Below are 24,782 nucleotides of genomic sequence, written 5' to 3' on the forward strand. Positions count from 1 at the left end.
GGCAAAACCATGGATAAGGGGGACTACTGTACTTATATTTGCTTGCAGCTATTATTATGCCACGGTTTGGTAGCAAGAGTAATGTTCACAGATATTATGTCCAGAGAAGAAAACAGCATAAAGGGAAATTACATAGCTAAGCATATAAACAAGTGGTAAGAAAAAAGATTACAACTATGCGCCTGGGGCTGAGGGAACCTAAAGTTTGTAACAAGTCACCAGTTGCCTCTGGGGTACATTAAAAGGAAGGAGTCTCCTCTCACCAGCCGTTTGTCACACCTCCTACTTCTACACTTTTTATGTGGAAGACATAAATGGAGAGGATTCTCAAATAATAACATACACTATATTGTAATAATATTGTAATAATACATTAGCTGTTCAGCATAGCGAAATGAAATGGGTATGTCCTATAACATTCTCATATGCTGATATTTTCCTGGGGGTAAAGATGTGTGCAGTTGGGCAGGGGGCAAAGTGTGGGGTGAGGGTAGAGGTGGGGTGACAATATACCAGATGGCCATACATACACAAGTTTTCCTGGGTAGTCTTGTCCTCCCCTTAGGGTAATTCCAGGCCCAATAAGCCTCTTGGAGGACCACTGAGCCAATCCTAATAACTGCTTAATCCAGAGTGTAATAGATGGTTCAAGTCAGGCCTTAGCCATTCAAACAGCACCCTTTCTTTTGGTGGTTCAAGTTGATTATTAATTAATTAACCTACTACCAACTGTAGCAAGTTATGGGTGGACATTGGTGAAAAAAACACAGGCCCTTCCTTGCGGACTGAGTCAAGGGCATTTCAAGACACCCTGGAGGTTCTGCTATCTAGGAAGAAGGAGACTTAGAGGTCCACACTTATAATTAGAGAAACGCTGGGCACAAAGTGACCAAGACAATCTAGACCTCGAGGCTTTTGACGATGATAAAAAGACCTTACAACTCACATTGGCTGATTGCTTTTGGCCTTCTTTCCACAGGATATGCTTGAAGAGGGATGAACAAGTGATTAAAAATGACTGCTTGGCCCCGTTGGACAATGAGTGGACAGAGGGCAGGAGCTGAGCAGGCTGGGAACTAGATAAGCAAGACAAGTGGAACAAATTCCTTTTGCAGGCATGTACAATGGCACTTAAAGAAGAAGAAACCCTTACCACATAATCCCGATGACAGGTGCATGTAGCACTTCTCTCAGCTTTGTTGATGGTTACATCGTCACTCTGATGATGATCTGGCCAATGGAAACTGCTGCATTATTTGAATTAAGTCAAATTTTCTCTGTCCAGCCCTGTTGCCTGGAACTGTGTCAGTGCCTTGTGAAAAAAGTAATTCTTGGCTACTCTTCATGGAAATTTGCTGGGGGTGCACCCTTGGCAAACGTCAAGTATCTGAATAAAGGAGGTTCCTTCTCTGACTTCCTCAAAATAAGGAATCTGCCATCAGGAGAATGTGGTTAATATAGCTGCTTGCTTTTCATCATCATGTATACTATCATTTATATCTGTCTTACTCAGAAAAGAATTAGACACACCTGAGTAGTTGCCCAGCAGTCAGTGTCAAAGCTTTTTCCATTCTGCAGAATATTAATTTGAATGCTAGCTCCTCCAGTGTCCATTTTAGGTTGAAGGATTCTAGAACTATGGCTGGCTGTGAAACCTTTTGGTTTTAGTACAGTTCAAGAAACCTTGGATTATAGAAGGCCGTGAATGTCGACCATCCATGGGTCCTACTATGGACTGAATTGTATCCCCCAAAATTGATATATTGAAGCCTTAGTAACCAATGTGACTATATTTGGAGATAGGGCTTTTAGAAGCTAATTGAGGTTAAATGAGATCATAAGTGTGGAGTCCTAAACCACCAGGATTGCTGACCATGTAAGAAGAGAAAGAGATATCTCTTTCTCTCTCCACACATACACTGAAGAAAGGGCCATGTGAGTACACAGTGAGAAGGGGGCCCTCTACAATCCCAGAAGAGAGCTCTCACCGGCATCCCGATGGGCCGGTACCTTGATTTTGGACTTCTAGTCTCCAGAATTGTGAGATATAAATGCCTATTGTTTAAGCTACCCTGTGTATGGCATTTTGTTTTGACAGCATAAGCAGACCAAGACAGGTCCTTTCATTGTCCCCTCAGAATGCCCTCACTGCCCAAGAAACAAGGCACATGAGGAAGTGAAGGCAGAGGGAAGAAGGGAGGCAGGAGTGTGAGGGGAGTCAGGAAGTAGGTGGACTCATGAGAAAGACTAGAAGGGTGCTGATTGGGGAGATGAGGGTGGATGTAGCCACACTCTGACTTGGAAAGCAGAAGTATGGACGTGATGTGCAGCTTTCATGTACCTGAGACACTACACGGCAGAAATGAAGTATTTGTCTATGGCAAGATGGCATCGTGGTAAAGACAGCACGGGACTGCAGAGCCAGACTGGCCTGCCTGAGCTCCAACCTGAACTCTTCTCCATGACCTTGAAGAAAATACCTGGCTCCACATCTGTGAAATAGGAAACTGGATGGTACATAAATTACCAAATGTATTTTTGATAGAGTTCTGAATAATTATATAAACTAGTTAGGGCAGTTCCTGACACATAATTTGTGCAATTTCAGTATTAACTCTTACTTTCACAGTGGAGTTGATCATATACTGACCTAGTTTTCATTTCTCACTGTGGAATGCCTTTTTAAAGTTTAATTGTTCTAAAACAGAAACCCACTGTCAGTACCTCAGTGTTCATGGAAGAAAGGCACTAATGGCTTCCCTTTAAAAGAAATAAAATCTGAAAAGAAAAAAAAAATCCTAAAGAGTGAATTGGGTTTATCAATCCTGCAGATTTTTGTTTAGGGTTCCTTAGAATTTGTTTCCTGTATTCCAGAGGGGGGCAGAGACTAAGAGCTTCAGAATTCACTGTTAGTGAATACTTTTTAAAAGATCTTTTAGACTCCCACTAAACATATATTTTCAACATTAGATAAATAATGGGTTTTCTGTCTTCACCCAGTGCTATATAAATACCACTGTTTTTTGTAATCTCCTGGGAGTTAACTTCATTTTATAATTGAGTTTTACTTCATTTATTTCAAACTATATTCCACTTTCACGTTTCCAATACGTTCAACAATTGAGGATTTCACAGAGAGAAAGTACAAATCTACAGCTATTCCAGCAACATTTTGTAACAAACAGAATGGGGGGGGGGGGCATTGATTCATGTCTGGATGTGAAGGAATATTTTCCCCTAATGAACTTCTAACCAGCTACAAAAATCTAAGATTATACAAATATAGTGACTGGCCACTGCCATTCACACTGCTCTTCCACAATCACCATAAATGAACCATTAGGATGCACTTGAAAATTCCTCTTGCACCATTGTATTGTAGCATTATAAATGCGCTGTAACATGTATGGCTATTGCATTGGCATACCTGACTACATACTGGAATGCTTACCACAAACCCCATTATCTGTGACTCAATTCATGTCCATGGAGATCCCACCCCGGCATGGTACATTGTGGCATGTTTGTGACCATTTCTCTCTACTACATTATAAGCTCCCTGTGACAGAGATTTTGTTGTAGTCATGAATATGGGTCAAGCCTAGAAAAGCGCCAGCACATAGTAGGTACTTAAAAACACATAGTCAGTGGACGAATGACAAAACAAAAACTGGGAGATTTAGAACAGAACGCTCATGTCAAAATAATCCATCAAAAAGAGGATGTGCAGTTTTAAGAGTTTCAGGAGCCTCATAGTATAAGGTTTTTCTTTTTTTTCCCTCCTAATAAAAAGTAATTCCCAGGATTATTTCTAAATTTGCACGTCAGGCACATTCCCTATAAAACTAGAATCTTCAAAGCAACTATTCCTGGAAAAGATGAACGGAAATGAGAGACACAAAGTCTCAGAGTTTGAAAATCACCTTTTGGTATTTAAAGAGGTATTAATCATGATCATTAATCAATAGAAAGGAATGTTCACAGAATGCTTAAGAATAAATGTTTGCTGAAGCAAAAAGTCAGAGGAGAAAAGGAAGGCATATGTGCCCAGGGCTGAAGGCAAATTTTTTTCCTTTTGGTTTAACAAATTAAAGCTGCTGGAAAGGAACAATACACCAGAGGGAAACATTACTGTACAACCTATAAAATACTGCCAAGCTCAGCATAACCTCAGCTGTCCCCCCCCCACCCCCACCCCGTGCTAGTCATTGTTGAGAAACGAGTTTCTTGTAAGGCTGATTTAGATATTACGCTTGGAAGTTACTCAATGCCAAGGATTAGAAAAAGTACTTTTATTTCTTTACTACTTGCTGACAAGAATGAGTTACAAACATTTTTGGTAATTCTGTGCTTTTAAAAAATTTTATGAGGCTCTCTTATAATGTCAGAGTTCTAATTCACTCATGTTAGATCCTTGGGTTTTCCCTTTGGTTTTTGCTTCTGAGAATTATTTCCAAGCAAGTAACTATACTTCAACGATTTCTAAAGCAATTAAAAAAAAAAAAAAAGCCACAGGATGTAGTTTTTATATGAAGTGACTTAACTGTGTAGAAAGAATAGCTGAGTTTTAAAGTCTCTCTTCTTTGAGTATCGTTGGACATTTATGTAAAATGTATGTGTGTGTAAGAACTTTAGCTAAAGACAGAACCTACTGGGTTTATGGGGACCCAGGTCTCCCTTGGGCTTAAGCTATTTCATGTTTCCTTTACATCTTTCAGATCACTGCAGGAGTCTGTATCATCTTGTCCTGTGTTACTGAGATGCTGCTACTATAAACAAGGCCATTTTGGTTTTGCTTTATTTCCCTCCCCCCTTATCGTTGCCATAGTTGGGACCTGGGTCATCCATACAATTGACCTCTGTGAAAAAGAACATGCACTGCAAGGTGGATAGTTGGGTTAGAGACTGAGGCTTGGGGCCCCAAAGGGCGGGGAAGCAAACTAGCCTCACATCAGAATTAAACCTATGACCTAAGACTGCATCATAATGTTTCACTGCTAAAGTGTTCAAGGAATGTCCACATTTTCTATAAGTTCATTCCAGGAAGTATCATGGCTCTTTTTATCTACGTTCAAATCACTTAGTCTAATTATGGCTCCATTTTCTTCCTGTGATTTGAAATCATCATGAATACCCTTTATGTACGCAGATTTATCTTTTCCCAAGAAACTACTGCTACTGCCAAGAATCAAAAAATTCCAAAGCCCACTAGGTCAGGAAATGTTAGGCCAGATTCTGTACTCATCTCTGTCAAAGAACAAAATTAAACAGCTAAATCAGGAAGTAGATAACAGAAGGCAGATCACATTTAGATAAAGACATGGTTACTTTTTTATTTGAAGAAAAAAAAAAGTATGTTTTAATAAATACTGTGGAAACATTGACCAAACAAACATACAAATTGACTTCAACATTTTAAAAAATGCAACGAAAGTTCTGCTTTATAACAGTTATAACTTATTTTCTTTTTACAATATTTAAATACAGAAAGCACTTGCCAGCTATTTTGTAATACTGCCCAAAGCATAATGCTGCATCAGTCAAAGCATATTATGTTGGTAAAACATCTGTATTTCGTGGGAAATGACTGGAATGGTATTTTCTTGCAGAGACAAAACAAAGTGCTTGTAAGACATAGAACTAAGTGTTGTAATTACGTTAATCTCCTCTCCTGCCACAATGTAATGGGAGCACAGCTTCAACACTTCAAAAATGAAGCTTTATCATTGGAAAGAAAGCTCGTTTTCAACAAGCGCCAACAATAAAACAGGTCAGATCTGGTTTCTTCTCGGAAAGAAGCTCTAAAAGGAACTGGTCAAAAAACATCTGTAAACTATTTTAAATGCTGATTATTTTATGCAACAACAGCAATCAAGTATTGAACATGGGCCTTGGCAGAATCTGGTTAAGTGAGGTTTAGCAATCACTCTCTAGAAATGGCTAGCATAGTGTCAGAACGAACATTACATAACTTTCCTCTAAGGATTCTCTAAAGCTTGGATAAGAGAGTCCTTCTCGTATCCTATTCATTTTAAAGAAAGTGAAATAAACCAACAACAGATAAGATGCTGCCAACTTCGGAGTTTCATCCCCCAAATAACAGGCCTTTTGCTTTGTACTTAACTTAATTCCAGACAGCTTTACTCAAACTGTGCTTTCTGCTACTATTCCTTCATTCATTATCTCTTCAGGTGAAAATAGTACCTACTCGTTTTTCCCCTTGGATCACTCTATGACATCAAACCAAGACACCTTTTATTTGACTTTGCATTTTCATCAACGATGGCAAAAAGTAAAAAAATAAAAAACAATAAATCACAACTTCTTTTCTAAACAGCGCACAAAAATATTACATTGAGCAATTTACCACTTTTTAATGACAATCACAATGATGAACAGAACCATCAGACTGAATAAAAATCGACACTTTTTTTCTATTTGATCTATTCAATCTTTGTGGTGCCCATCTGCATATCTTGCAAGACTGCAAAAGCCTTTCTTTAGAACCATCTCGCTCAGCTATCTTCAGGAAGGCAAGATTTCAAAGCCTCACAAACTTTTCCTCTGGATATCCCATGGGTCCTGATACAATTTCCATTTTAATGATGAGCTAGTAGGAAATTAGATCACATCCTCTAGAAAACTAAACGCTAAGGTCACAGTGCCAGTTCCCCAATGAGGACGGTATATTAATATATACTTTTTGTAAAGGAGATTAAAACATTTAAAAATCAAATCAAAGGAGAGATTCATGATTAGATTACAACAAAGAAAATAACGCAAGCACCATTCAGAGTGGGATTTTCCTTCTTGGAAGTACTCGCCTGTCTCCTCATCTACCTTTAGCCCATTTGAATCTCTCTTTTTTTGGCATATTTTTTAAGTCACACTTCAGAACTCTTCCATGTATTCACTTCTCACCATTTTTCTACATACCGAACCTAAGGACAGGATTCCAAAAAGATGAGCATCCTTTCAAATGCCTCCTAAGCCTCCAGAATATGTGACTTGGGCTGTGCACTTCATTCAGACTTCACCTTTTTGTTTGTTTTGCTGTTGGTGGTTTTTTTTTTTTTTTTTTACACTAGATTTCCTTGTCCTCATTAAAGGTAACAGGAGATTCACATCACAGTACAACTCTTAGCTTTGTCCTTTCTTAAGTCCGTAGCAACTGCTGAGAGTTCTGGTCTGCTGGGCATGTGTGAAATCCGCTTTGTGGCCCTCTGTGACTTGTTCCGCTTAACGTTTTTATTTGTCTTGTTTACGCATGCCAAGGTGGCGACGTGAAAAATGTCTCTGACGCTATTTTCTGACTGTAATGCTGAACATTCAATATAGGTGGCTGCTCCTATCTGTTTGGCCATGTTTGCCCCCTGCGAAGTAAAAGAAGGGAGTGGAATCAGCAGTAAGTCTTTGGGGAAAGTTATAAAGTGCCTTCTAATACCACAAAATAATAATGCATCGCAAAACATTTCTAATAAGTTAACGGAATTTTCCAAGTGCTGCTGCAAAGAATACCAGTTTTTAAATTTGAACTGCCTTATTTATTACTTCATAAATATTTGCAATCAAGACCCAACCCGAAGATGCTCTATTATCATCACTCAGTAGATAACACTTGACATCCCAGGGGTGATAAAGGCTGATCTAGCATCATTGGGTCATCAATAAGTGAGGACCCCCAATCATTAAATAGTGCGAGATGATTCACCTTCACTATCAACTGTAACCAAGAATAACTTAGACACCTAGGTCTTCCAGGTCACAGTAAAGTACAGAATTACTCAGAGAATCTTACTATTGGAAAAAAGTCAGCTGAAGATCACGAATGTAAATGCTGCATTTTGCACATGATTCTGGCAAGTGTAATTTGGCCCCTAACTCCAGTACCTCATGGAAATTTTCTTGAGTGTATGTATATAGTAGCACTCAAGACTAGCCAACAGGCTACACAAAAAGCAAGGGAAAAGGATGGAATACACAATCAATTTTGAAATGTATGCAATTAAGTTTCCAAATTAAACTAAGGAAAGGAATAATACTGTTATGACATCAGTAACTTTAGTAAACACAAAATATGGGATTTCTAAATGTGGGCCATAGAACTCAGTGTATATAAGAACATGTGCATCAAGACAGCTTATGAAATAATAACTTTTGTCAATTAGAAATGTAGGACAAAGAAGACTGTAGTATTTAAAATAATGAATACTAAAAAAAATTCTAACGCCTTCAACATGAACTCTTTATAGAATCTTGTTGTAGGTTTCAAGAGAATAACTTTCTGAAACCAATTCTTGTCGTTTCTAAATACTTTGGGGAAATGCCTGAAGAAATGATGATTCTGTAAAAGACAGTTTTATGGAGTGTTCTATTTTAGTGGCAATGACATTTTTGTTGTTGTTTTGTTTTAGTATTTTATTGTGCTTCTGAGTGTAAAGTAAAACGAACTCTCTCTTAAAGAGTATTACTGATTTTGACCACATTCTCTTTAATTCCAATGGGAGTTACAGAGATATACAAGGTAGTAAATAATTCACTGTTTATATCCTCTATAATCAAGTACAATATGATTACTCTACTAAATCAGAGTGTTCATATTTTAAGATTTTTTCCAAACTTGTCCTTATGCATATACACATATGAATCCTTATACAGTAAAACCACTTTAAAAATACTGGAAAGCTTTTTCAGAGAGTCCAGCATCAAAGCATCACTATAATTTCAGCCAAAACTTTGCCCAGACCACTCTGGTATTCACATTGCAATCTTGATATTAATCCAAGCTATGGACTTCCATGAAGGAGCTTAGTTAGATGCTTGTTGTGAAGGCACAGGCCCCAAACCACGAGTTTTTATCAGTGTTTACAGAGGTCACAACCTGGACACACAATGCTCATTCTGCATCTTAGTAATGGGTCTTGGCACGTGGAGTTGACCACTGGTTGAGCCTTCAGAAAAGTGGCTACTTTTTATTTGATTTACTACAAGTGATGTTCCATTTCTGTCACTCTTTTTAAAATCCACACTGGCAGGCTGACAACATACATACCTGGTCATAAGACACTGGTGTCTGTCTGTGATTTGACAGCTCTACTAATGTACTAACATCTGTCCGAAGATCCGATTTGCAGCCAACCATGAGCATTTTGGTGTTGGGACAAAACTCCTGGATTTCACCTTTCCACTATGGGGGAAAAAGATGAAAAATTAACAAAGTTGCTGACATCCATATAATGGAAAACAATTCCTCCACTGGCAGACATTGTAAATGGGACTCATATAAGACATTTAAAAGAAACTGTCACTTCAGATGAAGAAGCAAACTTGCAATTATCTTCTAGGTAGATATTAAGTTTTACTACTTTTTAAAGTGAGCCCATGAGGGAGTATATATATATATATACACACACACACACACACACACACACACATATTATTACGTATTCTCTCTTTCCGTGACTAAGTATTTGTCCCTACTGCAAAAGACTCATTGGGTGTTGTCAGAAGGTAGCTTCAATAATTTCTTAATTATTGGGGTATCTCTGAAAGATAAAAGTGCCTTAAGAATAATTATGTATTCTAACAAGTGAATACATCCTCAGATATTTTGAGCTGACACTTCCCAGCACAGAAGGCTGAGAATAGGGCAGAGGCAACAGAAGCACAGGTAGGTATGCATTCACAGATCCCATATAGAAAGATGGAGCAGCTTCCATAGGAGATATCTATTGAAATGTCAGGGACTAGAGATAGAGTTAATAAATAACGTCCTATCTTAAAGGAGCTTCCATTCGAGTGACTGAATCAGCAAAGACTACATTGCAAAGTCTCATCTCTTGGGTTATTAGGAAGGCATCTTGAGTTAGTTTTAAGTTACAAAAGTTGTTAAATATTTCAATTGAGTTCAATCTGGCTACTTGCTTTGTGATTCTAACAAGGATTGTTAGAACCTTCAAAATGTCTGGCAGGGAATTCCAACTGTTCCCTTAAAGAGCAAACAGACGACTTTTTGTGGTTTTACTTCCTCAAGCTTGAGATGACCATCAGGATGGGAGCTGGGAGTGCAGAGTGTTCACAGGAGAGCGCTGGCTGTCGAGGAGGAGGGATCAGAGGGGCTGAGACCAGGAATCCATGCGTGACTCTCCCTTCCCACATGCACAAATATGTATTAAGCGCTGTACTAAATACTGTGGTGGTCACAAAGACGATTAAGACATAACTGTGCCTTCCAGAAAGAATTCACAGAAGAGTGGGGGTGATGAAATCATGTATATATAATACTAGATAAGAGGGACATTTTACAGGAATAACTTAAAAAAACAACAACAAGAGGAGACATTTCCAGATCTAGATGTGTATTGTGGGCCATGAACTCTAGTCCGAAGTACACCAGAGGATTAAAGGGAGTGATATACTTTCCATAAGAGCCTAATTTATCCACCAACTTCCTGCTTCCCTTGCCCCCCTGTTCCTACTCTTCCTCCCACAATTATTTAGGAGCATGCACCATGTGCTAGAGGGCACTGGAGTAAGAACTGGAAGGTGAATTGGAAAAAAAAAAATGATCTATGCTACTTTAAGCCACTCTAACCCCTTTGATATTCAAGGCTTAAAGGATTCAATTAATCAAGACAAACCATGGTAGGGGTTATCACACACCTTAAACTTCACATGAATGTAAAACACACTCATTATATCTTTAAGGCCAGAGTCACTATTCATTTTGGTCTTAGAAGACGAAAGCAAAATTTTAAAACAGGAGCAAGGCTTTTCATCATAAATTATGCATAAACTGATGCTACATCAAGTAAAAACTCCAGTAAATAAGCTAACTCTTTTATCTACAGACAAGCACTAGACATGTTATGTTGTTCTTCAGCTGTGTAATGACTCTGGCCTCCCTCTGCATGTCAGCAATTCTTTACAAGCAGGGAAGACAGAAAAGGTGTATTCCCACCTGAATCTGACAAACATGAGCATCACTTGCGTTAGATACACATTACTCAAAATTGAGTTAAAAAGCGAAAACAAAAAGAGCCTTTGATCTTGTAAGAAATTCCTATTTCATTGAACTGAGCGTGTCATGTTTAGTAAAGAAACGGGTGACGATTCACCCCCTTCAAACCCTAATTTTATGACACAAAATACAAGCAGTCAAACACGATAGGGAAACATAAACTAATAAAAACAAAATATAAAGAAACTGCCTTGCATTTAACTATATCCTCTGTCTAAGCCTTAGTGCTCTACAGGAGGGTCTGATTCTGAAACCCCCACAGCACTCCAGGCCAAGACTGAGAAAACAGCTAGTGGCTAATACATGCTGATTCATGACAAGTATATGCTTTCTGTACTACCAGAGGTGGAGTCCTAGGCTGGTGGAGGCCAAGGAAAGCTCTTCCTTCCTTGTGGAAGCACTGGCCTCCTCATGACCCGGGACCCACCTGCAACAGGCTCCCCTCCTCTTGACCACCTCCCCTGGTTCCATCCAGAGCCTCCTCACGGCCTTTCTCTACCTGCACAACCTCACTTGCCTTTGCCTCCAGAAACCAGGTAGTACACGTTATCATCTAGAACACGATTGTAACTATTGTTTTTATCAGTATCAGTATCTGACATCTACCTGATCACAAATCTGAAACACACCCTTGTCTAATATCTGAAACATACCCCTCATTCCTCGATGTTAGTTCTATTTTGGTTTCTAATAAATAACATCACGACTGAAACACAGCTTCTTTATTAAAATAGATACCGTGTTTCCCCGAAAATAAGACTGGGTCTTAATTAACTTTTGCTCCAAAAGACGCATGAGGGCTTATGTTCAGCGGATGTCATCCTGAAAAATCATGCTAGGGTTTATTTTCTGGTTAGGTCTTATTTTGGGGGAAACACGGTATTACTGCATTCATTTCACTATCTGAGTTGAGGTCAGATGTAAACCTGTAAACTAAGGCACAATTTATAGGGTAAATGAAGGAAGAGAGACATACTTGTCAGTAATCAGATATAATTATTTTTAGCTGCCCCATTTCCAGCCAAAGGATAAACACAGAGGCTTTTAATAGAGTATCTGTTTCTTAAAATGAAATAAAATTTCATCATCAAAACTGGTGGCACACATGTGTGGAAACCCCGTTACTGTGTGAATGCCCTTTGCAGTGTGCTAACAACAAAATACAAAGCAGCGCATTAACTCGAGTGATTGAGCTCCCCAGGCAACCATGTTTCTGCTTCATACACGAGCCAGTACTGAACTGTGTCATCATCCCCCAGCACTTGCCTTTTTTAGGACACTGTCCAGAGTCTCTGGCCTACTGATGTCAAAGCAAATCAGCACGGCGTCTGAATCTGGGTAAGACAGGGGCCGGACGTTGTCATAATAAGGAGAACCTGAGAAGACACAAAGATATACAAGTTTTCAGATGAAAATCCCCTTTTGTCTGTCGTCCATTAACTGCCCTTTTCAGTTAAATCCCTTGAATGTCACATGGCAGGCCCCACTCCCACCTCCCCTAATTCTTGGGAATGAATGCAAACAAACAAAAGCCCAGTGGTAACACATTCATTTCTACTGGAAGAGGAAAGAAGCCTCCCTGGTGTCTGACATGAATTCAAGGGGAGGAGCCAGACTCCAGTTGAAGTCTGCACAGTTCAATGAGTAAAGCCCAAGGCACCTTGGGTGAAGTACAGAAGCTTCTGGAGCCAGATGGGCTGGAGGGCTAATCTACCTCCACCACTAAAGGAGGGGGCAGGGTAGCTTTAAGACCGCACTGATTCTTCATTCATAAATGAAGATGACAACATTATCTCCCTGGAATTAAACAAACCCAGGCGGGGCCTGGCATTTGGTAAGGGATCAGTAAGTATGAACTATGGTTATGGTAGTGTTGCTGCTATTAAAAGTTGAGTGGTGCAATATGCACCATAAATGGAGCTACTTGTTTGGAAAGAGACCAAAACTTGGGATTGCTCTGACAGTAGGATGAAGGTGAGTGGGGGAGGGAGGAAAAGGGTGGGGTCAGCTGTACAAACAGAAACACAGTAAACCACATCTGTGCCACTCTATCTCAAAGTTACAAATTACAAAGTTACATTGACCTTTGAGCTTCCTTCCTTAAACTTACCCCCAAACTTTATATAGACTCTCTTCCTGCTACAACCAAAGCATGTAATAAATGCCATATTGGATCATGTCACTTTTTTACACAGTTCCATCTCTGGGAGAGACACCAACAGGCATGATCCAGGGATGTCAGCCTGAGTTAAATCAAGGACACCCTAAAGGTTCAAGTTACTGGTCAATTAATTTAACCACAGAATCCTCTCGTTTAGGAAAGTTCTTCCTCTCCTTTAGGAATCCCAAAGGATGAGCAATTACATGAGGCCAATTATTATAAAATGATGTGACTATAAAATTAAATACAGCTTGCCAATGCTATTTATTTTTTAAAATCATTTTCAGTATACTGACATTTCAGGGGCATAATATGAAAATAATGTTACTAGGGGAAAGATTATATATATATATATATATATATATATATATATATATATATATATATATGTATGTATATGTATTTGACTCCAGAGTAGAGAAAGAAAACCTAAGCCATCGAAGTCTTTTTGAAACCCAATTTCATTTTGACATCACCTTCCATTTCTAGCAGAAAAACATGACATGTTGTCTCTTGATAAATCAACACCTCAATAGTAAAAGTCAGGAGGAGAGAAAGACTAAAGAAGCTTTTAAAATAATCTTTTACATTTCTATCAAAACAACACTTTCCTTGAGATCTAGAAGTTACTGTAGTTAGGGGGCATCATCTTCTATTCCCAGTATGTTCTGGGTCCCTAACATTCACTAGGGACCAGGATCACTGTGCATTTTCACTAACTGCTTTAGAGATAGAGAGTGACAACTTCATACCAGGTGTGTTTACCAAGCAAGGAAGAAGGGAATATTCTAGGAATCAGAAAGGAAAAAAGTGTGACCAGGTACAAACAATCTAAGGCAGAATTTTTCATGAGCTGTAGTAGCTTCCTACCCACATCTGGAATCAGGACCCTGATGAAGCAGACTGACAACTGAAAGACATCTTCCAAAAGCTTAAAGGGTTTGGAGTTTTGTTTGTTTTTTAATGTCATTTTAAACATTAAGGCATATCAGAATGAGGATATCTCTGAAAATGACAAGCTGCGGCTCCTCCCATTTCAGTCACTTAAAGAAATCTCAGGTTAAGAGAATAATTCACAAATAATTCACAAATTTAAACATTATTGAGAGGCATCAGAAATGACACGGCTTATCACTATATACGGTGCATGTAACCAGTATTTCTGTATTTGTTCTGTGAAGATCTTTCTCAATTGCAACCTCTCCTGTTTCAGTGTCCAAAGTCTAACTATGACACACATCCTGCTGTAAACATTAGGGAATCTCTTTCCAAACACAAAGTCAGAACATTCCAGATCAGAGTAGAAATCCACATACATGGGAATTTCCTCTGCTCTTCAAAGTTAGCAGGACATGAGCTGACCCCAAATCCATAAAATCAGAGCTTTCCAACAATGAGGACTGTCAGAAACCTAACCAGTCTTCAGAGACCGCCTTTCTTGGAAATCGTTCACATGAGAAAGACTACCTTTCTGTGGATCCTTTTCAGTCTCAATCAGACCTGAACCTGGGAGGACAAGCATTTCCAGGTGCCTTATTCCTTCAGGACACAACGACTTGTGACTTGTGCCCAATGACTAGAAACACCAGCCCTCACTGCTAATCTCAGATCTATGACTACTCTGCCTAACAATGGAAACCATCTTTTCCAAATACAAAATTCAGGAAAGACAGTTGGCAAATGATAAAGGTGTTAAAATACAGTCATTAAAATTAAGACGACCAAGAAAATGGTTCCCACATTTAAGTCACCACGTGGCTGCAGAGAATACCCCTCCCTCCCTTTGTGTGCCGGGTTTCCCTCCCTCCTGCATTTTTATGGCCACAAAGGGGATCTGGCTTTGTGTTCCTTGCTTACTGGAATCAAGCAATCTGCCTCAGTGCTTAGTGAGTACACCCAAATAGCTGCAAAATTTCCACACTGGCCGGACTTAAAATGAAAACTATTTGCAACGTACACCACATTCTTATGGAGGTTTGCTTCTGCTTGTGTTTTTATTTGGTTTAATATATTTTGAATGAAAGTACACATGTATGCAGAGGTTCATGGAAAATAAACCCCCTTGCTTGTTGAGGGAAAGAGGTACATTTTTAGGAGCTTTAACAAGATCTCATTAGGAATGATCCTGCTCTATACTTTTGTTAATGCACAGCACTTTTAGATCAACAGGAGTACCAAGAGGTAGTAATAAAACCAGTCCCCACCTTTATTAGCTATAAGCCTAATCTGTCTAACCACTAACTACAAGAGTAATTTGTCATTAAAAATAACAAGACTGCTTATTCATTCTATTTTTGATGGGGTAAGGTTAAAACTCCTTTTGGATTAAAAAATCTGTTGTCTCTATTTTTGTCATAGTAAACACACACACACACACACACACACACCTAATATAGAATTATAAAAGAACTGTCCTACCAGAAAAAAAATCTAACAATTCATCAGCTAAGCAGATCCTTCAGGGAAAAAAAATCCTGTGTAATTTAACAGTGTTGACTGTGTTTAAGCCCTTTGCATTCTCCCCCTCTTCTCTTCTACAAAGCCCAAGCTACTGCACAAAGGAAAGCGACGCTGGAGAGGGCACCGTGTAATCACAGGCATGTGAGCGATAACTCACCAGCCAGGAAAAAATGAAGAGAAATTCCAGGGATGCCGGTTAAGTGAGAAGCAATGTGGGGAGGCAGGAGTGACACCAAACTGAGGAACAATACCTGCCCTTAACTCCTATAACCCTCCAGACCTCCAGAAAAAATCTTAAAGCATTCTGTTAAGCCAAACAGCAAAACATTAACTCTCTCTCTCTCTCTCTCTCTTTCTCTGTGTGTGTGTGTGTGTGTACATGTGTTTTCAAAGATGCATGTGAAAAGCTTGCAGGGTAACTGTAGAACTAAACACAAGAAAGAGCACTGAACTTTTCTTATGTAGGGAAGTACTGAACTTGAACTGCAGTAGATACTGATGTGTATACCCTAGTTCCCAAGAATGTCCTACAGCCAAATTCAGTAGTAAGTCTAGGTACTGAGCTTTTGCAAGTAAAACGCTATCTCCGCATATGGAACAGGCTTCACACCTATGGAAATCTCAGATGAAGCATTTCTTCTCATTGTACTGAATGAAACTTTAAGCAAACAGCACTATTCCAAATTCTATTTCTAATTAACCAATCAGACCATCAAGGGAAAACTTCAGGAAAACTCCATATTGGAAAGAAAACAACTACACCACGTTTGTAAAACACCCCACCATTAAAGGGCTTTGCTCTTTGCTCCAGAGTAGGTTAGGATAAGTGCACATTTGTGGTTCCCTGAGTTCCTCAAGTTTGGCACATATCAGCAAAGTTCTCAGAGTCTTTGAAACTTCGGTTCTACCCATCTTTGTCTTCAAGGTTATTAATTCTGAGTGAGAGCAGTAATTCCAGCGCAAGAAGAGTCACAAAGTGCCTCACCCAGAAACTAATTCCGCAGACACATACCTGCCTGCTTCCGTCATCCTTTCACAAAGATAGAACATACCATATATGTACATTATGAAATGTATATACATGTAAAAAGATTCCTGCCCAAAAGGGAAGCTTTATAGAACCTTTTACAAAACCTGTTCAAACACTGTGAGGCTCCATAGGAGTTGGAGAACTAAAATCTCTTCTCGTTGAATATTACATAAATAGAACTTCTTTTACTTGAATTTTAAATTGGAAAACGTCCCTTTCCCCCCCTAAGAAATTCCTAACAAGAACAATAAAATTAGGAATATTACGTATTTTTGGCAGAGAAAATGGGTTAACTTTTGGTATTTTTAGGGACCACCACAAGAACATCTGTACCTAACAGCATGATCTGCAGTTAGGACAGGACTGCATTTCCACCTGTCACCTCTATTCAGAGTGAAAGCTTCAAATTAGCAATAATCTCAACAATGTGAATCCAGTCCGGGCAGAACTTATGTGTCTGGCTCAGAACAAGACTCTGCTGAACTCTTTCTCAGTCTGTCCTACAAATGCCATGCCGGCAAGTATGCAACAAACATTCCCCGGAAGGATATTTTGTTTGTTGCTTCCATAAACTCAGATTAATGGGAATTATGAACAGATTTCAGGAAAACTTGCGGGGGAAGCATTTCTGTGTTGCTATAAAAATAGAATCACTATTTCCAATTTTGGGGAGGCAGTGCAGGTATGCATAGTTGGAAAGTCGAAGAGACAGAAGTAAGATTGCTATTTTGGGCTGTAGATAAAGCTTTGAGTCATACTTAAACTCCTAGTCAATTTATTGAGATATTTATCCAAATATCCTACTTAAAGTGGAACCATGATAAAACATAGGACTTTAGGAATAAGAGTAGATATGCATAACTTTTCTTCTAAATTACATCATTGTGTAACAGATGAAAGATTTTGTGTTCCACATAATACTTCATTCCTTGGAGAAGAGTCGCACAAGTAAATTTGCCTTGCCACGTACTTCGCCATCAGGCTCATTTTTCAAAACCAATGTGCACAACACCTGGCCAAACTTCGGAGGCAGCTTACATTCCATGATAATCGAATTTGTTTTGTGGGGGAGGGGGCTGTCTCTGAGTAAAGTTGCCAATATATAGCGACTGAGAAGACATTTAAAGGGTATCAGAAAATGGCTGAGGCACAACTAATTCATTTGACACAGTCCACCAGGTACCGTGATCTAACTGGAGAACCTATTGGTCCTCGGAGTCCTCTCTACATGCAAAAGAGGTGGATTAATGAGAAAACATCTGGTTATTTCAGGTGGCATCAGAATGACCAATCTGGATGCCTCACTGAAATGTGCAACTGAATAAGAAACTAGATTGGAGAAAACCCAGCACCAAATGGGGTTTAAATTTTTTTTAAAAATCTAGGCAGGTGTAGACTTAGAAATTTGATCCCTAGTTTAAATCGAAATTGTTGCATGGCGGACACATCTCCAAACATAGTAGTTTAATGTATTGCTTATTGGAACTCTCCATCCAAATATCAGAGCTATCTGTTTTGCCTTAATCCATACCTCTTAAAGTTTCAGGGTGAAAACTCAGAGTTGAACCTGGTTTTGAAACTCTAAGCTCTTAGGGACCATTACAATCTTATTATCTATCTGGTTTTCTGCAATTTTGCCCTTGGTAGTCACATCACAAGCGCCCATGTGTCTTTTTGGTTTCTTTGTAAATTCTTGCCCTGGTTCTCGCTCTACCAAGGGATTAATATTCTTCAACTTTAAAAATCTCGTTTCCCTGTTAGCCATGAAAAGTAAGCCTATTTGCAAGTGGGAGGGATGTTGAAGACTTAAGAACTGAGTCAACTTCTAGACACAGGGAAGGAACTGTGGTGGGCTTCAATAAGCAGTGAGTCAGTCAGGGGCTTGGGCTGGCCCTGTGGCCTTCCAGGATTCTTTGCATCTTCTAGCTGCTAGGTGACCAGCTTTAGAACCTGGGGACTCACCCTCCTATAAACAAGTACTATAGTACCACAAAGAAGGCTGTTAGGACCTTATCCAGGGCAGAAGCTGGTCTTGCTCAGCTTTGCACTGTCCCCTCCCTGTTCCCACAGCATCTAGGAGAGTCCATGCACAGAGAGAAGGCCCTAAACAATGTTTACCGGTTTTGTAATCATTTCTGTATGTCTTGCCTTGATGTGTTAATTTACATGTTAAATCACCATGAGGCATCTGTGATGGCTTTTGAAGCTCCTTTTCTGAATTACTTATACATTAATCTCCAACACATCTGAAACATTACCATCCCTGTTAAGAAATGTGTCTATAGACTGCTTGTCACCAAGACCATTCTAAAAACTTAATGTATAAGCTACAAATATAACACGACAGTTAGACTCATGTTTGTAGAGGAGTCTGTCCTTAAAGTCAGGCCATGAGTAATTAATGTTTTCTCTTCCCTCCCTTTTCCTTTAAGTATAAAACTTAAAGAATACAACATTCTCTGTTAACAGTGCTAAAAATTAATACAGGAAGTGCTAACTTTAGCATGTAGGGCCTAAAAGAAGCTTGTATCATGACAAGATTCAAAAGAGTGTTCATGAGGCAATAGCACAGTTATTGTGGCAGAATTTTAGCAGCTGAATTGAATATTTTAAAACTAATAATATGCCTTAAATAAAATGTGCATTAACTTGCCTTGGTTAAAAAGCTGGCATGAACCATTAGTGCTGCCTACATCCCACGTGCTGGAATTACACTGCAATCAAATCACTTAGGAAAAGATGTGGTGATCCTTAGATGACAGAGTTTCTATTATTAGTAGGCATTTGGCTCCATGCTACAAATTGCCTCCACACTTGGCAAATGTGGCAAATTCTGAAGCACGTGGTATTAGAACTATTTTGGTCTCATTTGTCACCCACGGTTTTGCAGAAACTCATTGAATTTGAAAATCATTCAGAGCGTTTTTTGCAGCTATTAATAAAAATGTTCCCCTTAACATTAAAAAGGAATATTGCTCATTAAAATCATGAAATTATGGGTCTGTATCCAAGGACTATCTTTAACCCCCCCACCCACCCACACACATTCATGGTGACATAGGTAAAAGGTTTTGTTTACTTAAGTCACTGGTATGACTTTAAGCTGCCATCAGAAGTCAACTGGCCAAGCGGCACTGTGGTTGCTTTAACTGGTGTGTGCACTGGGGATGGGAGGGGTGAGCTGTTTCCTGTCTAAGGAGGCTCTTTCAGCACTAGGGATACCTGACAATGGAAATACACTACAACCAGGTGGAACAGGGCACTCGGGTTCGAGAATATGACTAAATTGGCTCAGCATAGGTTGAATGTGAGCCACACTAAATGGGGGGAGCTTCTTTCTCCCCACTCCCTGCCCCACCTGGACTGTAAGACTCCTAGGGGGCAGGACCTATTTTAGTTAACACTGCATCTCTAAGGCCTGACACAGGGCCTGCACATAGCAGGTGCAGCAAAAAAAGAAGGGAGGAGGGAGGAGGAGGAGGAGGAGGAGGAGGAGGAGGAGGAGGAGGAGGAGGAGGAAGAGAAGGAAGAGAAGGAGGAGAAGGAGAAGGCGGCACTGTTAAGTTTTTGGGCCTCAAAAAGCGGGGAATGAATTATCTTTTCTCTTGGTGCAAAGAGGCCCCACAAATCCTACTTGTACTTGTTCTTTCCTATACACGAATTGGCAGTTTTATCTGTGCGTATCCTGTGACTACTGGAGGGAAAAGGAGACCCCTTACGAGAAGCCTTCCAAGTACAGCTGCCAGATAAGAACCACTTCTGTCTCCTAAATGTTAGCCCCTCTGCTGGGAGGCTAAATGAATGTGAATGCCATTCAAAGGACAAAGATAATGTTATCTCTCGCCTTATGTAAGAGAAGTTAGGCACACCTGATTTTTCCCATAGTGATCTCTAACTTTTACGAAGTTCTAGTAAGAAAAAACAAATTGACATTTAGGAGTTTAGAGACTTGGCTTAGATCTTATCTCAAGTTAAAGTGCTAGCAGTTGGAAAAAATAAGTGCATCAAGAGGCATCAGGTATATGCAATTATTTTCATAACCTGAACTAAACAAATGTCTTAGTGGGTAAAGAAAATGTCACACATTTATCAAAAAATAATGCTGTTCAGAAATTTTCCATTGAGATGCAATGGAAAATGTTAAAGACACTTGAAATGATTAGCTGCTGATGCAATGGTTCTTGCTACATGTATTTTGCTCATGAATGACAAACCGTTTTTTGGTGAAAACAATCTATTCTTAGAATTTAAGCAATGCTTGGTGACTGTGTTTAATTAACTAACATTTCGCCTCACAATCATAATGGTATTCTAATTCCCTATTGACTTTTTTTCCATCTGTATAAATCTAATTTCAAACTAAGATTTCATTATTGAATAATTTTGTGGTGGTGATATTTTCTTAATCACAGTTTTTCCAAACCTTTATATTTTAGTTAAACATGCATAGGTTTCGTTTCATTAAATAAAAGTGCAAGTGATTATCTTACTACAGACTTCATTTCAGGTGATTATCTTTAATTTGATGAAAGGCAATGTTTATAAAGTTGCCATTCTTTGTGCACAGGTAATTCAGTATAATAAATATCAGGGAATCTCATCTCCTTGGAAACTGGATGTGATTAGTCATTTGTTTATGTGACAGATTTTATTGTGTGATTACTGTGTGCAAGGCATGCTGCTATGTATGCAGAGACTACAAACCGTGGAGTCTGAATTAAATACTTGAAAATGTCTGAAGTGATATTCATCTGCACATATGAAGCATAGCCTACAACTGTAAACGGCCCACATTTTTGTTTTCTAGCCTCTGAAAAACAATGTGCCTTTTTCTGTGTAAAAAAAAAAAAAGTCAATTTAGCCCTTTGGGCACCTAATCTAAAATCTCTGTTGGTGGTCCTGTGACTCTGGAGATGGTATGTGTATAACCCAGCATTCCTATAAGCCCACCCATGCCCCTCCCCTACCCAAATGAGTCTCCTTCCTAAATCCACCAGGAAGCAGTGGCTCTGTTCAGAACCTGGCTTGCTTTGTGGGTGGTGAAAATCCCAGCATGGGATGCCAGAGCCACTGGGACTAAGAGCTGAAGCCAACCAACATCCTGGGAAACAAAAAGACTGGCTTGTCCAGTGTGCTACAGCCAAGAATTGTACAGCTGGGAGAGATCCTGCACTTATCTGGCTCTCTCTCCTCTTTTTTTTTTTTTTTCTTTTTTCTTCAGATAATGAAATGAGACTCAGGGAGGTAGAGGATTTGCACACAGAAATCCGTGGTAACCAGTAGCTAAGATCTAAACACAGCTTTGTATCAATGACTGGATCAGACTCACAGACCCCACGCCTAAATACTTATCATGCACTGGGTCTAAGCAGGGCTTGGGAGGGGGAGTATTGGTGTTAATTATTGGTACCAAACCAGCTGTCCTGCCCATGTTTAACAAATACCCTGATATGTCAGGAAATTAGAACCCATGAAGTAGTAGGCTCTGTAAGAATTCTGATAGGAAATACTTAAGTAAGAAAACAACAGAGTATTATCAACACCTTCCCTATAATTGTGGGACTGCAATCCCCAATACAAAACACGGTGAGGTTCTGGTTCTGCTGCCCTTGGCGAGGCTCCAGGAAGAGCCCGACTCTCCAGGGAGAAACATAATCGGTGTTTCTTACTGCAGAACTCACAGCATCTGGCACCGACCAAGAGAGGCGCTCGTGGGAGATTTCGCGCTTGTCTTTGTGCAAGGACTGCCTCTGGCGACCCTGTCAGTCCGGCCCCTTCCTTGTGCTCTCAAAACCTATGTCCCTCCTGGGCTCCAGAAGGTAAAGACCAAGGTTGTGGGGAACTCGTATTGCCCAGAAATAAGCACCTCAATGAAGCCACTCCCAGCCGAGCGTAGCTCCGTATCGGGGCCTCCCCGCCTACCAGCAAAACCTGCGTGTTGGCACTCGCGCTAGTTTCACTGGGATTTGGCTCGGTTCACCCGCTGCAGCCCAGCTCCCTGCTAAAACTCCCGGACATACGCGCAGAGGTCTTCACCCGGCTTTCCTGGTGCTCCACCTCCTCCAGTGGCAACATCCTTCTTGGAAGGGACACTGTTTCGCTCCCCGGTGCCGCAGACGGGAGCGGCGGGTGCCTGGATCCCAGACCGAGATTCCAGGTGGTGCCCTCTGCCCTCACCGCCTTAGACCCAGGCTGAATCCCTAGAACCCCTAATAGCCGCGCGCTGTAAGTCTTCTCTCCCTGCGGGGGCGGGGGAGGTACCCGACCCTCCCTACCACTACACTCCAGGTGGATGGGTGGGCGTGTGCGAAGGCGCTAATCCGGCCTTGAACCCCAGACCCTAGAAAATAATTCATCACGACGCCAATAATTCAACTGGACAGGAAGGTCAAAGGCAAATAGTGCGGCCTGCGGACTCGTAGGCTGGAGGAGGGTGATGCAATAGGGGTCACGGGGGAATGGCATGGGCGGGGAGAAACGGCAGATCACTGTGGGTGGGGGCGAGGGGCGGGTAGAAGGCAGCTCAGATCTGCAGGTCCGCATTGGGGCGGCGCTGGCGGACCAGCGGGCCGCGTGCTGCCCAAGCCGCCCGAGCATTCTTGGCTGTAAGCGTCACCAGCACAGAGGCAGCCTGCGCTCACTTTACTCCCCCATTCCCAAGGGCGGGATCCACACGTAACTGCGTCGCTTCGGGGATCTTCTCCCACCTTCCACTTCCCACCACCCCCGCCGCCCAGAAAAGCAGCAGGTTAGATCCTGGAGGGGTGCCCGCCCAGAGCCAAGAGGTTCTGAGGCGGCGAGGGCATGACCCCAACATAGGGCCACCTTGGCAGCTTCGCGGAGACTTTGGCGCAGCCCTGCCGGCCAACCACTCCGTGGCCACCCGGCTACAAGCGGTGGCCACCGCGGGGGGTCACCCTGCGGGCACACAGCGCCCTTGACTCCCCACTGCCACCCCTCATCCCGTTCCCACTGTCGTACCCCGCCCCCACCGGACAATTATCACCAAGCAGGGACCTCGGGAATCCCTAGGAAAAGGCAATGTTAACGGAGGGACGCTGAACGCTGGCGGCGCGCGGGCCGGTGCTGAGAGCGTGCCAGGCATGAGGTCCAGAGACCAACCGAGCAACGCGGAGCGGCTGGAAATCAGCCCCAAGCACCACGCGGTCCGACGACTCTCTTACCTGAAGTGTCCCACAGGCTCAACTCTATTCTTTGTGTGTCGATTTCAAAACTGGCCGTGTAATTCTCAAACACTGTAGGGACGTAATTCTGGACAAAATGGACAGAAGGACAGAGGGCAAAGACGTTATCTGAAAATGCACGACCCAGGCAGAACACCCTCTGAAAAACTGCCTCCAACTCAATTTAAAAAATAAAACCCGGTACATACTAGGTCAGACGCTAAATACGGGGACCTTTACCTAAACTCCTGTCTGACTCCCCACTCGCCCCACCCGGCTCTCCAAGACAGGAGGGTTCAAATCGCCCAACCCCAGGTTTTGCACACATGACCCGACAAGTTTCAGAAGCTAACAGTGGAATGTGCAAGCACGTCCCAATCCTAAACGCTTCCAGCCCGTTTTCCCTCTCCCGGCAGTATAACTAGGGACAAAGTAGTAAGGGGTGAGAAAGACGGCTTTAAAAAAGAAAAAAAAGGGGAAAAAGCAAACGGGAAACCCACCTGGAGACGGGGGATCCCGCGTCTCCCGCCCGCCACACTCACCTCTGGGAAGCAGTCTTTGGCGAAGACGTGCAGCAGCGCGGTTTTCCCACACTGACTGTCTCCCACCACGACTATCTTGCATTTCACGTTCTGGTTAGGATCCATGATAGATTTACTGGATAATTTCTGGCTGGCTCTTCTCTCCTTCATTGATCTTGCCTTATTTTCTCTTGGAACAGGAATTTTTCTCTTTAGAGGAAAAAAATATATATATTTCTCTCTATATAAAAAAGCAGATACAAAAATAAATTGCAAGGCTGGTGGGAACCCCTGAAGCGCGGCACAGACGAGGAGGGCTGGAGGAGTAGGATCGTTACACTCCTCCACCAAGTTTTATGCCTGACTCCACACCGCGCTTCCCAAGTCCAATTCCGATCCGACTGCT

The 24,782-nt window shown here is 41.1% G+C and overlaps 1 protein-coding gene across 1 annotated transcript; it reads right to left on the minus strand.

Annotated features, from left to right (window-relative positions):
• Positions 1-5,313: 5,313 nt before the first annotated feature.
• RND3 (Rho family GTPase 3) lies at positions 5,314-24,782 on the minus strand. Its single transcript, XM_019737486.3, has 5 exons — positions 24,398-24,782; positions 23,856-23,943; positions 12,287-12,396; positions 9,053-9,187; positions 5,314-7,373 (listed from the first exon to the last, which is right to left on the minus strand). Exons 1-5 carry the CDS (start codon positions 24,545-24,547, stop codon positions 7,122-7,124), a joined length of 735 nt encoding a protein of 244 aa, XP_019593045.1. The 5' UTR covers positions 24,548-24,782; the 3' UTR covers positions 5,314-7,121.

Source organism: Rhinolophus sinicus, chromosome 17 (genome assembly GCF_057876585.1).
Source record: "Rhinolophus sinicus isolate RSI-liver-muscle chromosome 17, RSI-T2T, whole genome shotgun sequence".
NCBI classification, from domain to species: Eukaryota; Metazoa; Chordata; class Mammalia; order Chiroptera; family Rhinolophidae; genus Rhinolophus; species Rhinolophus sinicus.